The sequence below is a fragment of the Grampus griseus genome (genome assembly GCF_964374135.1).
Source record: "Grampus griseus genome assembly, chromosome: 5".
NCBI lineage: Eukaryota > Metazoa > Chordata > Mammalia > Artiodactyla > Delphinidae > Grampus > Grampus griseus.
In genome coordinates, this window is record NC_138998.1 from 24,501,484 (window position 1) to 24,518,933 (window position 17,450).

Genomic DNA, 17,450 nt, shown 5'->3' on the forward strand with positions numbered 1-17,450 from the left:
TACCCATTCACCAGTTCACGGGCATTTGGTTGTTTTCAATTTGGGATCATGAATAAAGCTGCTATAAGCACTCACATACAGGTCTTTGTATAGTCATATTATTTCAAAATATGGTATTTACAAATATAAAAAGAAATAGCTAAAAGAGTCAAATATCATTGCCACCAGAGGCAGGAAGAGGTACAAAGGGGTCTGATGTTGATGTTTTGCATTTTAGACCTTTGTTGCCATAATTTAAAAAAACAACAACAGTGAACTGTATACTTTAAAAGTGAATTTTATGATATGTGAATTATATCTCAATTAAAAGTATAAAAGTATACAATAAAACAATGAACAAACTCTGTCAATTTATAATCTAATGTCAAGTTTTATTTACCTTTTTTCTTACAATATGCTGTCATTCAAAATATACCTCGTAAGTAACTCATGCATACAGTAGGCACTCTATAAATATTTTGATTTAATAATTAGATATTTTTTAGAATGACTAAAAACCCTGATGTAAAATCCCAATTGGGAAGTGCTTAATCCCATCATAGACAAAATATATAACTTTACAATAAACATTTTTATAAGAATTTGCCCAAAAAAGGGAACACTTACAATTTGGAAATTAAAAAATAAAAAGTAAAAAGCAAGATGAAACACAACACTAACATATTTCAACATTGATCCCTGGATCGGTGGTACTTATAGACCAAGGGCTACCTGCACCCTGTGGCTTTAAGACCATCTGACATTCCGTTAAGAAGATAATTATATACATAATAACCTCTTAACTGGAAATGCTGCATGAATAAATAAGGAATAGCCTATGAAAAAAATGTTAACTATATCCCTTACATGAGCACAGGAAAAAAATTTAAATATATACTTTATTCTCCAATTTAAAAAGTCAATGCTTTTCACCCTAAGCATCAAGAATGAGCCACAAATAAGCATGAAGTCCCGTTTCTAGAACTATGTTAAATCCTGTGGAAAATACTTTTGGATATAAGATCAAGAACCTTAGTCCAAAAGTAAAACAAATCCTTGCATTAAAGGGTCTTCCAATGTTTACACAAACAAAACAGGCTGTGACCATACATGACAAAGAAATACCTTCTAAATCCTTATTTTGGGTTAGCTTTATAACTAGGAACATTCACTCCAGCTTGAAAAAAAATTATATCACTTTTATGATAATAAAAAATTAAAAGCCAATAAATACCTAACCTTAGAGAAGTAGCTATGCAAACTTATAAACATAATCAAATACTCTATAGCTACAAAATGAAAAGTCTACTAACTATATTTTTCAAAAACTATATAATTCTATAAAAATTTAAATACGTGGACTCTATCAATACATGGAAATGTATATATAAAATACTATTAAGTGAAAAAAGCAAAATGAAAAATATAAAGTGATTACAACCATGTAAAAGTAAATATATTACAGTAACAAACATTGAGGTGAATTTAAATTTATAGACACAAATAGATTCAAACATTCATTAGGGCTTTATCTTTGTTGCTTAAGATTATAACAAAAGAAAAAATAGACTATTGTTTTAGGTAAACCTATACTCCTAAACAATAAATACTGAACTATATATGTAAACTCTTAAAACAAAGATTTTAAAAAACAAGACTTCTATATCTCAAGTGTACCCTATGGAAGGAGATCAGTCCACATTTGCTGATCTTCAGTTTTACAAAACCTTCTGGCAATAGTCACTACAATTCTAATGCTGCCCCTCTTAAGCAGAAAGGGAAAAAAAAATTAAGCACCGTTTAAATAAGAAAACTAAGCAGCATGCTAACAAAATCTATCTACTTAATCTGTTTCATTACTGCAAAAAGCCACGAACAGAGGGTTTTAAAAAAACTAATCGTATATACATATTTTACATAACATATATTTATGCTATAAATATTTTAAAGAATGGCTTTTACATAATTCTTTATTTCAATATATATCTTACTAATTTAATTGCAAGTTATACAAATGCAGTCTTTCAGATTTATTATTGAAAATTATTCTCTACGTGATTTAGAAAATCGCTAATTTCTTGGATAAAACATAGCATATTTAGAAGTCCGAAAGCCAAGTAAATCCCTTATTTCATTTCGGAATTTTGACAGATCTTGGCGCAGTTCATTTAGATTTTCCACAGTTGCCTGATCTGTACTTTGCATCTTTTGTCTCATGGAAGTCAAGTAACGATGCACTAAACAGCACATCACTTTTTGGTAGTTTTCATCTCTCTTTTGCTTCAAATTTCTCCATTCCTTCAAAACAAAAACTATGATACTAACAATGTGCATAAAAATATTTAAATGAAGTGGATTTTTAAAAAAATTTACAGATACAAACACATATCTTGTAATGCTTTATTAGACTATATTTTTGCCACTACATGTTACAAAATAATGTTCAACACATTTGAAACATGCCATGCATATTTGTTTTATTCATTTATCTGTACACTTACCTTGATTTAAGATCTTTAGTTTATAGTAGGGATTAGCAAACTATGACTCACAGGCCAAATATGACCCACTTTGTGTTTCTGATGGCCTATGAGCTAAGAATGGCTTTTACAGATGAACGTTTTGTAATCAATTTGATGATGGGGACTACTAATTTTGAACTCCAAATAAACAAAATGTTATTCCCCCTCAAAATGGAATTCTATTCATTAATAGAGCTGTATTATAAAAAAAAGTATTACTCAAGTATTCTCATATGTTTAATTTCATCAATAAAAATTTTGTGGAAATTTGTTTTCTCTCTTGTTGTATTACTACCCACATAAAATCTACAATTTTTTCACAGCCCACAAAGTCTAAAATATTTATTATCCGGTCATTTACAGAAAAAGTTTGCCAATTCCTGGCTTATAGCAACATGTATTGAATTATTCATGTATTGAACAACTTTCAAGAACCAGAAAAATATGCATTGACTCTAAGAGTCACTCTTATGCTGACAGCCTAGGTATTCTGAATGTTTTCCTTGTTTTAAAACTGTGAGCTGAGAATTCATGAAAAAAATCACAGCTCTCTCTCTCATTTTCAATAAATATTTATTGAATCCTTACTTTATGTTAGATACTATGCTATGCATTAGGGATACAGGAGTGAAAAAAAAAGGTCTTAGCCCTTGTTTTTTTTTAAGCCGTTTTGCTAATTGCTTTATAACCACAACAAATTAGTACAGAGAATGCCCTGTGCAAAACAACACAAGTCTTAGCCCTTAGGAACCTGCATATTTATGCTTTAGGAACATCTGAGATTAGTAATTATTAAAATTATCATGTTGCAGTTCAACCATCTAACTTCTTACCTTTAAGCTGTTCTGCCGTTTAACCTTGCCTTTTGATGTATGAGAGCAAATCCATTTACTGAGGCTACTAATCATATAGCAGATAGTCTTTGGCGAAGGAATGATGTTGAAAGGTGGGGGTAATGTACATTTGTCATCAAAGTAGCTAAGCCACAACTTTGCTCGAGCAAACTTCCATTCTTTGTCTTCATGATTCTGTAAGAGGCAAGTGAAAAACCAACACAGGATATGAATAGGCATGCACACATGCACACACACACAGTAGGGCTGGTATGAAGAGATTGTTTAAGATTGTTCAAATGTTTCCACACCTTGTAGGTAAAAATTTGGTTCAAGACTTGCAGTTAATATACATTACTTACATTTTTTAAAAAATCTATATTTAATTTTTAAATGACACATTCTTAATTCTTTTAAATCTTTGCCTTATCTACTATATACATTTGGTATGGTCTGAAGAGAATATAAAATTTTTAAAAGAATGAACACTTACTGCTATCAACTGAAAACTTTTATGAAGCATTGCCACCAGCAGCTTAGTAAGCACAATCACAACCACAACATTGTATGTCCCAACAATAACAGCTCCGACGAAGGACTGTAATTCTTCTCCGTAGCTAAATCTTGTGACAAAGATTGCCACATGTGCTAAGGAGAAAATATACCAGAACAAAGCAAAGCAAGTGCCGATGAACCTGTAAAGACAATTACATTTCTGTTTAAAAGGAATTTTAAGTTAATTAGCGAAAATAAAGAATTCATTTATATCAACATTACCTAAAGAGTACTTAGATAGCCCAGGAGTAATATTTTATAAAATAACTGAGGTTGGACCCAACATCACAGATATGCCTTACTTTAAACAAAGAAACAAACTCAAAAGGAAGATAAATTATTCCTGTTTAATCTCTTACTACTTCTGTCTTTTCTCAACAGAGCAGCCTATGATCCTGTAATACTTAGTTAGATTTTGCCACTTCTTCGCCCAAAAACTTCAAATGGCTCTCAAGCTCAACAGCCCAAAGTGCATACAAGGGCCAACAAGGTCCTACATGATCCCATTACCTTTCTTTCTTTTTTTCCCTTCATTTCTTTCTTTCAATTGAAGTATAGTTGATTTACAATATTATGTTAGTTTTAGGTGTACAGCATAGTGATTCAGTATTTTTGCAGATCATACTCCATTATAAATTATTACAGGATAATGGCTATAATTCCCTGTGCTATACAATATATCCTTGTTGCTTATCTATTTTATACATAGTGGTTTGTATCTGTTAATCTCATACCCATAATTTGTCAATCCCTGCTTCCCTCTCCCCTTTGGTAACCACAAGTTTGTTTTTCTATATCTGTGAGTCTGTTTCTCTTCTGCATATATATTCATTTGTATTATTGTTTAGATTCCACACAGAAGTAACATTATACAGTATTTGTCTTTCTCTGTCTGACTTATTTCACTAAGTATAATATTATCTAGATCCATGCACATTGTTGCAAATGGCAAAATTTCATTCTTTTTTATGGTTGAATATTAAATTGTGTGTGTATTTATATGGATTAAGAAGATGGAATATATATATCCCACCTTCTTAATTCATTCATCTGTCGACGGGCCCTTGGGTTGCTTCCATATCTTGGCTACTGTAAATAGTCCTGCTATGAACATTGGGGTGCACGTATCTTTTCAAATTAGTGCTTTCATTTTTTTCTGGCTATAAAACAAGGAGTGGAATTGCTGGATCATACAGTAGTTCTATTTTTAGTTTTTTAAGGAACCTCCATACTGTTTTCCACAGTGGCTGCACCAATTTACATTCCTACCAACAGTGTATGAGGTTTCTCTTTTCTCCACATCTTCTCCAACATTTGTAATTTGTAGAGTTTTTGATGATGGCCATTCTGACTGGTGTGAGACTATATCTCATTTTTGCTTTGATTTGCATTTCTCTAATAATTAGTGATGTTAGGCACTTTTTCATGTGCCTGTTAGTCATCTGTATGTCTTCTTTGGAAATATGTCTATTCAGGTCTTCTGTCTATTTTCTGATTGTGTCGTTTGTTTTTCAATATCGAGTTGTATCAGCTGTTTACATATTTTGAATATTAACCCTCTGTCAGTCACATGACTTGTAAATATTTTCTCCCATTTTGTAGGTTGTCTTTTCGTTTTGTCAATGGTTTCCTTTGTTGTGCAAAAGCTTTTAACTTTAGTTAGGTCCATTTGCTTATTTTTGCTTTTATTTCTTTTGCCTTAGGAGACTGATACAAAAAAATATTGCTATGATGTATGTCAAAGAGTGTTCTATGTTCTCTTCTAGGAGTTTTACTGTGTCATGTCTTACATTTAGGTCTTTTAACCACTTTGAGTTTATTTGTGTATATGGTCTGAGGGAATATTCTAATCTCATTGTTTTACGTGTAGCTGTCCAGTGTTTCTAGCACGACTTGTTGAAGAGAGTGTCTTTTATCCACTGTATATTCTTGCCTTGTTTGTCATTGATTAATTGACCAAAGGTGCATGGGTTTATTTCTGGGCTCTCTATTCTGTCCCACTGATCTGTTTTTGTGCCAGTATCATGCTGTTTTGATTTCTGTAGCTTTGTAGTATAGTCTGAAGTCTGGGAGGCTTACACCTCCAGCTTTGTTCATTTTTCTCAAGATTGCTTTGGCAATTCAGGGTCTTTTCTGGCTCCATATGAATATTAGGATTATTTGTTCTAGCTCTGTGAAAGATGTTATGGGTATTTTGATAGGGACTGCATTAAATCTGTAGATTGCTTTGGGTAATTTGGCCATTATAACAATGTTAATTCTTCCAATCCAAGAACACGGGGTAACTTTCCATTTGTATCATCTTCAATTTCCTACATCAATGTTTCATAATTTTCAGAGTACTGTCTTTCACCTCCTTGGTTAAGTTTATGGCTAGGTGTGATTTTAAATGGGATTGATTTTGGTTTTTTACTTTCTCTTTCGGATATTTCATTATTAGTGTACAGAAACTAATTAACATGCACAGATTTCTGTATGTTAACCTTGTATCCTGCAACCTTGTTGAATTCCCTTATTAGTTCTAATAGTTCTTTGGGTGGAGACGTTAGGATTTTCTATATAAAATATGTCATCTGCAAATAGTGAGTTTTACACCTTCCCTTCCAATTTGGATATGTCTTATTTCTTTTTCTTGTCTGATCACTGTGGCTAGGACTTCCAATACTTTGTTAAATAGAAGTGGTGAGAGTGGCCATCCTTGTCTTGTTCCTGAATTTAATGGGAAAGCTTTCAGCTTTTCATCATTGAGTGTGATGTTGGCTATGGGTTTGTCAAATGGCCTTTATCACATTGAGATATGTTCCCTCTATTCCCACTTTGATGAGTTTTTATCATGAATGGATGTTGAATTTTGTCAAACACTTTTTCTGCAACTATTGAGATGACCATGTGATTTTTATCCTACCTTTTGTTAATGTTGTGTATCACACTGATTGATTTGCATATATTGAACCATCCTTGTGACCCTGGAGTAAATCCGACTCGATCATAGTGCATGATCCTTTTTACACATTTTTAGATTCAGTTTGCAAATATTTTATTGAGGATTTTTGCATCTATATTTACCAAAAATATTAGCCTATAATTTGCTTTGTACTGTCTTTGTCTGGTTTTGGTATCAGGGTAATGGTGGCCTCATAGAATGAATTTGGGAGTGTTCCATCCTCTTTAATTCTTTGAAATACTTTGAGAAGGATAGGTATTAATTCTTTATATGTTTGGTAGAATTTCCCTGTGAAGCCATCCCATTCTGGACTTTTGTTTGCTGGGTTTTTTTTTTTTTTTTACAAATTCAATTTCACTTCTAGTGATCAGTATGTTCAAATTGACTGTTTCTTCTTGATTCAGTCTTGGCAGGCCGTATGTTTCTAGAAATTTGTCCATTTCTTTTTGGTTGTCCAATTTGTTGGCATATAACCATTCATAGTATTCTCTTATGATTTTTTTGTATCTCTGTGGTATTGGTTTGTTATTTCTCCACTTTCATTTCTTATTTTGTTTATTTGGGTAAAGGCTGGCTTTTTCTTCTGGTAAGCCTGGCTAAAGGTTTATCAATTTTGTTAATCTTTTCAAAAAACCAGTTCTTGGTTTCATTGATCTTTTCTGTTTTTTATCTCTATTTTATTTATTTCCACTCTGATTTTTATTATTTCCTTCCTTCCTTCCTTCTACTGATTTGGGGCTTTGTTTGCTCTTTTTCTAATTCTTTTAGGTGGTAGGTTAAGATATTTGTTTGAAATTTTTCTTATTTCTTGAGGAAGGCCAGTATTGCTATAAACTTCCCTCTTAGAACTGCTTCTGCTGCATCCCTCAAATTTTGGAAAGTTGTGTTTCCATTTTCATTTGTCTCGAGCTATTTTCTGATTTCCTCTTTGATTTTATCATTGACCCATTGGTTTTTTAGTAGCATGTTATTTAGTCTCCACGTGTTTGTTCTTTTCCCATTTTCCTTTCTATAGCTGATTTCTAGTTTCATATCACTGCAGTCAGAAAAAAATGCTTCATATCATTTCTATTCTCTTAAATTTATTAAGGCTTGTTTTGTGGCCTAGTATGTGATCCATCCTGGAGAACATTCCATATACACGTGAAAAGAATGTATATTCTGCTGTTCTGGGATGGAATGTCCTGTAAATACCAATTAAGTTCAACTGGTCTATGGTGTCATTTAGGAACACTGTTTTCTTACTGATTTTGTTTGGATGATCTATCCATTGATGTCACTGAGAGGTTAAAGTCCCCTACTATTATTGTATTACTATCAATTTCTCCCTTTATGTCTGTTAGTATTTGCTTTATATATTTAGGTGCTCCTGTATTGGGTGCATATATGTTAATGAGTGTAACATCCTCTTTTGTGTATCCCTTTATCATTATACAGTGCTCATCTTTGTCTTTTGTTACAGACTTTGTTTTAAAGTCTATTTTGTCTGATATGAGTACTGCTATCCCTGCTTCTTTGTCATTTTCATCTGCATGAAGTATCTTTTTCTATCCCTCACTTTTTGTTTCTTTAGCCCTGAAGTGAGTCTCTTGCAGGCAGCATATTGAAGGGTCTTGTGTTTTCATGGAATCAGCCACCCTATGTCTTTTGATTGGAGCATTTAGTCCATTGACATTTAACGTAGTTATTGATAGGTATGCAGTTATTACCATTTTATTCCTTGTTTTCCAGTTGTTTTTGTAGTTCTCTTCTGTTCATTTCTTCTTTTTGTTTCTCTTGTTGTGGTTTGATGATTTCCTTTAGTAGTATACTTGAGTTCCTTTCTTTTTGGTTTTTGCATATCTATCATAGGTTTTTTTTTTTTTTTTCAGTACGCAGGCCTCTCACTGTTGTGGCCTCTCCCGTTGTGGAGCACAGGCTCCGGACGCACAGGCTCAGTGGCCATGGCTCAGGGGCCTAGCCGCTCCGTGGCACGTGGGATCTTCCCAGACCAGGGCACGAACCCGTGTCCCCTGCATCGGCAGGCAGACTCTCAACCACTGCGCCACCAGGGAAGCCCTATCATAGGTTTTTGATTTGTGTTTACCATAGGGCTCATATATGCTGTCCCATAATTATATCTACTTGTTTTAAACTGATAGTCATTTAAGTTCAAACACATTTTAAAAGATCTACATTTTTACCCCCCTCACCCACATTGTGTTTCTAATGTCATATTTTACATCTTCATGCTTATCTCTCAACTGTTTACTGCATTTACAGTTGCTTTTGTGTGTATGTTTTTTTCTTTTCATCTATGTACTGGCTTTTTAAAGTAATCTTCAATCCTTACTATGTAACTGCCTTTCCTAGTGGGATTTTCCCTTTCCTATAGATTCTTGCTTCTTTTCCATTTAGATAAGACCCTTCAACATTTTTTAGGTTTACTGTTGATGAATTCTTTTAGCTTTTGATTGTCTGATAAGTTCTTTATTTCTCCTTCTATTCTAAATGATAATCTTGCTGGGTAGAGTATCCTAGGTTGTAGGTCTTTTCCTCTCAGCACTTTGAATGTATCAAACCTCTCCCTTTTGGCCCACAAAGTTTCTGCAGAGAAAATCAGCTGATAGTCTTATGGGGATTCCCTTGTATATGACTGATTTTCTCTTCATGCCTTTAGAATTCTCTCTTTATCTTTATTCTCTCTTTATCTTTTATTCTCTCTTTAACTTTTGCCATGTTGTTTATGATATGTCTTGATGTGGGTCTGTTTGGTTTCATCTTGTTTTGGACCCTCTGTGCTTCCTGTACCTGGATATCTGTTTCCTTCTTCAGATTTGGGAAAGTTTCAGCCATAATTTCTTCAAATACATTTTTGATCCCCTTCTCTCTCTCTCTTCTCCTTCTGGAACCCCTATTATGTGAATGTTGGTATGTTTAATGTTATCCTAGAGATCTAGTGGACTCCTTTTGTTTTTTTATTTTCATTTGTCTTTCTTTCTGCTGTTCTGATTGGGTGATTTCCATTATTCTGTCTTCCAGATCACTTATGTGTTCTTCTGTGTCACTTAGGCTGTTATTCAGAGTGTTTTTTATTTCAGATATTGAATTGCCTATTCTTGTTTTGGTCTTTTTTATATTTTCTAGTTCCTTGTTAAAGTGATCTTTGTTTAGATCAATTCTCTTGATCTAAACTAATTTAGTTAGCATTTTTATTACCAATGACATGAATTCTTTATCTGGTAAATTGTTTATTTCTGTTTCATTATTTATTTTTTCAAGGTTTTTCTCTTACTTTTTCAATTGAGAGTAGTTCCTCTGCCTTTTCATTTTACTTAACTTTCTTTGCCTCTATGAATTTAGGTGAAACAGTTACCTATTGTGGTCTTGAAGGGGTGTTCTTATGTGTGTACCCAATGCCTTTGGTGGGATGGCTGGATTTGATGTGGACACCAGTGTTTCCTCAGGGTATGCTGGCAGCTATGACCTTGGTAGGAGGTGTGGCTAGAGATGGAAGAGCTAGAGCCCACGCAGGGTGTGAGGTGCGATGTTCTCTTTGCTCACTGGCCATCACTGCCCTGTGGGATCTGCTCCCAAGCTGCTGGAGTAAAAGCCCTGAGGGTCAGGCTAGAGCTGGCTCTGTTCCTTTTCAAGTGTGTTTTTCCTTCTCCCCACACCAGGATCTTTGCCCCAAAGGAGGGGGGTGCTGAAGCAAGTGGGGTTCATGCACTTATAGAGGTCTAATGCACTACCTGTGTAGGTGTCCGTGGCTCCACTCAGATGCAGCCCATGGTCGTGTCTTTTCCCTGGTATTGGCCACCCCAGATCTAGCGCTGCGCTATGGTGTGAAGTGAGTGGGGCCAGAGCATCCACTCAGTCTGGACTTGGGCACATAGCAAGGTGGCCACAGGAAACCCAGCAGCTGTGCTGCTGTCAAAACTCTGGGCTGCTTCTGGGGTGCCACTGGAGTAAGCTCCAACAATGGCAGCTGCCACACCACCTGGGCTACGCTCCAGGACTGGTTGCCTCTATGTCACAAGGACGAGTCTTCTCCCAAGTCCTGGATGCCCTAGATCCAGTGCCATCCTGTGATGTGGAATGAGTGGAGCTGGGGTATTCTCTCAGTTTGGGCTGGGGAGAGCAGCAAGGTGGTCACAGGAAATCTGACAGCCACTAGGGCAGACCTCTCTCTGCCCTAGCAGGGGGCAAGCCAGCACCTGCACCCCTCATTAGTGGCATCCAGGCTGTTCCAGCCTTTCTATCTCTCCCAGGGTTTCTCCAGCCAGTTAAGGGGGCTTGTCTCCTATGCGTAGAAACCAGACTGGAACACCCAGTCTGTGGCTTGACCCATTAACTCCCCAGGGCGAGTATCCACCTGTGTAATCTCCCTTTTCCTTTGAATCCCTTCCCGGGGCACAGGTCCCGACCAATCACTTTCTTCTCATCCTACCCGATTACATGTATACCTTTCTTAAAGCCTTTGTTGTACAGGAGTCCTTCTGCCTCTTTCCAGCTAGCTTTCAGTGAGAATTATTCCACATGTAGATGTATTTTTGATGTGTTTTGGGGGGAGGTGAGCTCCAAGTCCTCTTACTCCACCATCTTGATCCGCTTTATTCCCCATTACCTTCCTGACCTAATCTACTACAGCTCTCGCTCTGATTCACTACATACCATCCACGCTGACCTCCTGGCTTTTCCTTGAACATACCAACCACACTCCCATCTCAAGGCATTTGCATTTGCCATTCCCCTATCTGCCAACGCTCCTCCTCCAGATACCTTTTCATGGCTTGATCCTTCACCAGCTTTATATCTTTACTTGGATGTCATCTTTTGTGAGGCCTTCCTTAACCTCCTACCTAACTAAAGCTACACCCTCTCACACAAAAATCCTCCCTGGCCCAAGCTTTATTTGGGCTACAGGCAAGGGCCTGTGTAATACTGATATATACTATATCAATACTGTGCAATATACTACATATTTTATTTTTATTGCCTGTATCACCTCAACAGAATAATAAACTCCATGAGGGTAGTTTTGTTCACTGATACTTCATTTACTTAGCACTTAGAACACGGTCTGGCATACTGAAGGTGTTAGATGAATATTTATTACTCATTTAATCTTATTCCTTAAATAAACTAAAGAATAGTTGGTACATAATAGGAATACAACAAACGTGTAATTCTACACCTCTTCTCCATTATTTTATCTAAGAATGTGGGGAGGTATTTTGTCTGCCTCACAACTGGTTGTTCAATTCCTTCCGATACAATAAATTAGAGAAAAAAAATGTTCTTGAAGCTTTAACAATCTCAACCCTAATGACCTCCTAAGAAGTGTTGAAATCTGAGAGTGCTTTGGTTGTAACAATGACTGGGAATTGCCACTGACAATTAATACTTGAAGGGCAGAGACGTGGAACATCTCACAATACATATATAGGACCCACAAAGAACTGTCCTGCCCAAAATGCTAAGAGTGCACAAAATGCAAGAGTTCCTCTGTTAAGATAGACTGTAGTTGAGGAGACAATGTAATAACTCAGGCCACTAATTATTTAAGATTCTATGTGTAAAGGTGACTATAAATGATTCATGAAAAATAAGTATTTCTTATTCAAAATGCATTCCTTAAAGAAAATTTGAAGTCCTAGTTCTGTAGGTATGAATTCACACATAACACAACAGAAAGACAGACATATATTTACTAAAAATTTAAAAGACACTCACGAATGGAAGGTATCATTGCTTTGCTGTTCACAGAAGATGCCTACACAGTCCTTCTGTTCTTTTGGAGTATAGTCTTTATCATACAGTTGTGTCAGTCCAATTGTGAAAGAAAACAAAACAAGAAGAAACATTCCAAGAAATTTTCCAAAATCTTGTAACATCTGTCCCATTGAAATCTGTGGAATATATTACATAGGCATTCATTAAAATCATCAGGAAAACAAAATATGAAAAACTAAATGACCAGGCAAGAAAACATATGATCCACAAGGCTACTCCTTTTTTTCCACCTGTTTGAGATATTTCATCACTTTTAAAACACCAAAAATCCAGTTGTCAAACAAAAAGCCATTCTGATCATGCCAGCACTGTGAGTGTTGGATGGTACATTCCTTGAATCTGGACCAAGTCTGCAGAGGATAATTTTGCTATGAAGGTAGAGGAAGAGACATAGAGATTTAAGAAAAGGCCTAATTTGCAAGGGATGAAAGGAAAATTCTTTGCTAAAACCTAAAGGGAAGTAAATGCTTATATTTATAGTTTCTCAAAGTTTACAAATATAAAACCATTAGGACATAAAGTATTTCATTTGATTTTTGCAACCAATTTAAACCACTTCCTGAAGAACAGCATTTCCCCCTCTAGGACTGTCCTAATCTCTTTTGCCAAGGTGATCAATTCTCTTTCATTTGGGGTCTATTATAAGAAAAAATTATACGTGTTAAGTCAAATGAGAGGGTCTAATACTTATGTAAGTATCTACCATAATTTAGACATGTGTAATGCATCTGGGAGCTTTATTCAAGCCTAATTTCATTCTCCTTTAATACTCTTTCAAATTCTGGGGAATAGGTACTTTTCATAAATTCTTGTTATTTAAATTGGCATACAAATTTGGAGAATAATTTAACATTACGCTTTGATCCCGAAATTCTATCCCTAGGAATTTAGCCAACAAGAAGTACACAAAGATGCATTACATACAAGGATTTTCATTGTAGCGCTGTAGAAAAAGAAATTAGAACATCCTAAATGTTGTTGTCAAAAAGAATGAAGTGCTATGTGCTGGCATAGAAAGATGCCTACAAAACATTAAGTTAAAAAAGCAGGGTACACAACAGTATTAAACAGCTATTTTTTAAAGGATAGGTTAGATATATATTTTCATATAGATAAGTTTTGATATGCACAGGAAATTTCTGGAAGTTTACACAAGAAACCATTAACAGTGCTTGCCTATGGGAGGTAGGACTAGGGGTGCGGTTTGAATCTTCTTTGCTATATGCATTTATTACTTTTAAGATACAAAAATTAAGTGTTTAGAAATAATCCCTCCTCAAATGTAACCAGGCCAAATTTATATAATTAGTGAAATCCAACTTCAAATAAAATTCCGAACTCCCTCGAGCTTGCCAACATAACACATGCCAATCACCGACGACACAAAATAGTAGCAGCAGGCAAGTGGCCAAGCCCCTCCAGCCCACTATAGTGAGCCAGCTAATTAAGTCGAAGAGGTGTGGTAAAATTTTTACGCACAGCACAAGCTAGTATTCCAGGCGACTTGGAGTGGGGAGGTCCACTATGCCTGACTTTTATGCACTTGACTAGCATGTGACTCTTTTCAAAATCTTATGCTTCCCTCACTTAGCCCCCTTGCCAAATTCTGATGGAAGCAACAGAAAACTTTTAGAATCAGAAAGCTCAAAATGTGTGAGAAAGAGAAGAAATACATTTCTCTCTTAATCAATGATAGCTTTATTAGGTCACTTTGGAAAGAAATCACTTATTCAGATTGTGACTGCTTAGAATAAAGCCATATCGTGTTAGTAGAGAACCTAATAATGTATGACAGTAAGAGTACAATAACTGCTTTAGATAAGTACAGAAAAGATTGGATTTGAAGAAAATTTAGACACTGTGAGCTTAAAGGTAAATAAAGTTTTCCAAGAGTGACCATGTATGCTGTTATAATTTTAATTTCAAAAATTTAGTCCAAAAGTGAAAGCCTTAATTTAATATTACTGGGGTTTTTTTTGTTTTTGTTTTTGTTTTTTTTGCGGTACGCGGGCCTCTCACTGTTGTGGCCTCTCCCATTGTGGAGCACAGGCTCCGGACGCGCAGGCTCAGTGGCCATGGCTCACGGGCCCAGCCGCTCTGCGGCATGTGGGATCTTCCCGAACCGGGGCACGAACCCGTGAACCCTGCATCGGCAGGCGGACTCTCAATCACTGCACCACCAGGGAAGCCCTTAATATTACTGTTTTAAAGATAAGAGTAATTTAATTTCAATATCAAGATGAGCAATATTTAATGAGAACACTACAAACTTCATGACTTGTTTTTTAAAAACATATTAGTTCTTGTATAACATGGAAGAACCAAAATTAGCTACAGTGGATATCGCTGAGGTGAACATTAGCTTGAAGAGCACACTAATGAAACATTCATGTGAAATGCAAACATTAAAAGCAGTAAATTAATTTTAGTCTGAGAAAGATTATAAGGTTCATTTATTTGTAAAAATAACAATCACGCTTTCTTACATGTTTACTTATTTTTATATGTGTCAAAAGAATCAAACTGGACTACTTCTCACACCATATACAAAAACCTGAAACCGTAAAACTCCTAGAAGAAAATATAAGCCAGTATGCCTCTTTGATATTGGTCTTAGCAATACATTTTTTGATATGTCTCCTCAGGCAAGGGAAGCAAAAGCAAAAATAAACAAATGAGACCTACTCAAACTTAAAAGCTCTTGCACAGCAAAGGAAACCATCAACAAATGAAAAGGCAGCCTACCGAATTGGAGAAGATATTTGTAAATGATGTGTCTGATAAGGGGTTAAATACACAAAATCGTACAAAGAACTCAGACAACTCAACCTTCCTCTCTCCAAGCACCCCCTCAGTCATGCTCCCAAGTCCTTTGTATGTAATCTCTAAAATAGTATTCTTCACTTTATACTTTATGTTTGTCTCTTCTAGCAGTCTTTAAGGGCAGGCACAATGTCAGTAAGCTCCAGAGCCTGGCATATTAATTAAAGTACTGAATACAGGGGCTTCCCTGGTGGCGCAGTGGTTGAGAATCTGCCTGCCAATGCAGGGGACACGGGTTCGAGCCCTGGTCTGGGAAGATCTCACATGCCGTGGAGCAACTAGGCCCGTGAGCCACAACTACTGAGCCTGCACGTCTGGAGCCTGTGCTCCTCAACAAGAGAGGCCGCGATAGTGAGAGGCCCGCGCACTGCGATGAAGAGTGGCCCCCGCTTGCTGCAACTAGAGACAGCCCTCGCACAGAAACGAAGACCCAACACAGCCAAAAGTAAATAAATAAAATACTGAATACATAACTACTTTTTATATGTCTTTTATCTAACTCTTTACCATTTAACAAGAGGTATCACATATTTTTATTTATCCTGCAAGGCGGGGAAGGCTAGCATTATCTCCATTTCTCCAAGTGACAAACTGAAACTCAAAGATTTAGTGAATTGCTCAGGGTGAAAGAACTAATAGATGGCAAATGTGGAATTGAATTCTTGCTTCTGACTCCTTGCAAGGGCTTTTCTAAAACATCACTTTGTGGTTTTTACCTTAGCTGTCCCATTAGAAATTTGGGGCTGGGTACAATTAAGAAATATTTAGTTCTCATGCATTTTGCCTACACAGCAGGGCTTGTTGAATTAATACATGAATAAATGTATTTTAAAAGATGTAATTGTTCATTAACATTTTGCACCATCTTTTTTCTAACACTATGTGAGCTGGGCCTTACTTTCCTGACCTATAAAAGAAATGGCCACATGCTGCATCAGACTTGCTCATCCACATGCTATTAAAAATTTGTCAGACTTCACCCCGAACTATTTAATCAGCATCTCTGAGGGCAGGACTGGAGAATGTAGGTTAAATGTGTTCCCCACACCATCCTTGCAGCCTCTCCAGTTTTTGAACCCCTAGACTATACGACTTCTAAGTTTCCCTCTAGCTCTGACATTCCATACTCCTTTCAAGAAAAAATATCCATCCCCAGTATACCCTAAAATGCCAAACACCTGAAATCACTCTTTACTCACAAAGAACAATACTTTACAAACAACAATAATATGCCATTTATGTTATACAGGCCACTAAACTAAGTCTGATAATTATCCAATAAAAACAAACAATTCACTAGGAATAAAGGATGCACTCGTGTGTCACATACTACATTCACTTTCCAAGTTTTCTTGTATTATTTTTCAGGTCGGTCACAGTTACCTCCACTACTCTAAGGGAATGGAGGAACGGATCTAAACGTTTATGTAAAGCCCATGATGCGTCAGGTACTCTGCTATGCATGTGATATACACTGACCCATTCAATCCTCACAACAGATACAAAAACTGAGACTCGAAGAGAAGAGGTAACAGTAAGTTATGGAGCAAGATTCTGAACCAAGCTGTGTGATCCTGTCTTTTCCTTCTTGTCTAATCTCCCAACTACCAGTATTAAAGGCTGCATAAGTCATTTGACACACATGGATAAATGAAGAAGAATTTTAAAAATCTATAAACTATGAATGCCTGCCAACAGAAGTATTGTACAGTAAAAGTTAATGAGGGACTCATATTACTCATGAAAACTCTGAGAAGCAATTCAGCACAGTGGTTAAGACCATTAGCTCTTGAGCCAAACTGGGTTGGAATCCCAGTTCTACTACTCATCAGCCGTGTGACCTTGTACAAGTTACTTAATGTCTCTACACCTAAGTTGCTTCCTCTGTAAAATGTAAATACAAGAGTCCGCCTCTTCGAATGGTTGCGAGGATTGAATGAGGTCATAAATGTAAATAAAGATCTTAGAATAGTAACGGACACACAGTTAAGGACTCAAATGTTCACTGTTAATATTACC

At 36.0% G+C, this 17,450-nt stretch overlaps 1 protein-coding gene across 3 annotated transcripts in view; it reads right to left on the reverse strand.

The window, feature by feature from the left end:
- Nucleotides 1-352: 352 nt before the first annotated feature.
- TRPC1 (transient receptor potential cation channel subfamily C member 1) overlaps nt 353-17,450 on the reverse strand; it is a gene marked incomplete at its 5' end in the record, with an annotated part of 63,771 nt that continues 46,673 nt past the window's right edge. For all 3 annotated transcript variants that reach the window (XM_082655277.1, XM_082655275.1, XM_082655276.1), the window contains 4 exons: nt 353-2,277; nt 3,335-3,529; nt 3,828-4,029; nt 12,549-12,724. In XM_082655277.1, coding sequence (XP_082511403.1) covers nt 2,050-2,277; nt 3,335-3,529; nt 3,828-4,029; nt 12,549-12,724 — 801 coding nt within the window. In that variant the 3' untranslated portion in view covers nt 353-2,049. The remainder of the gene's footprint in view (nt 2,278-3,334; nt 3,530-3,827; nt 4,030-12,548; nt 12,725-17,450) is intronic.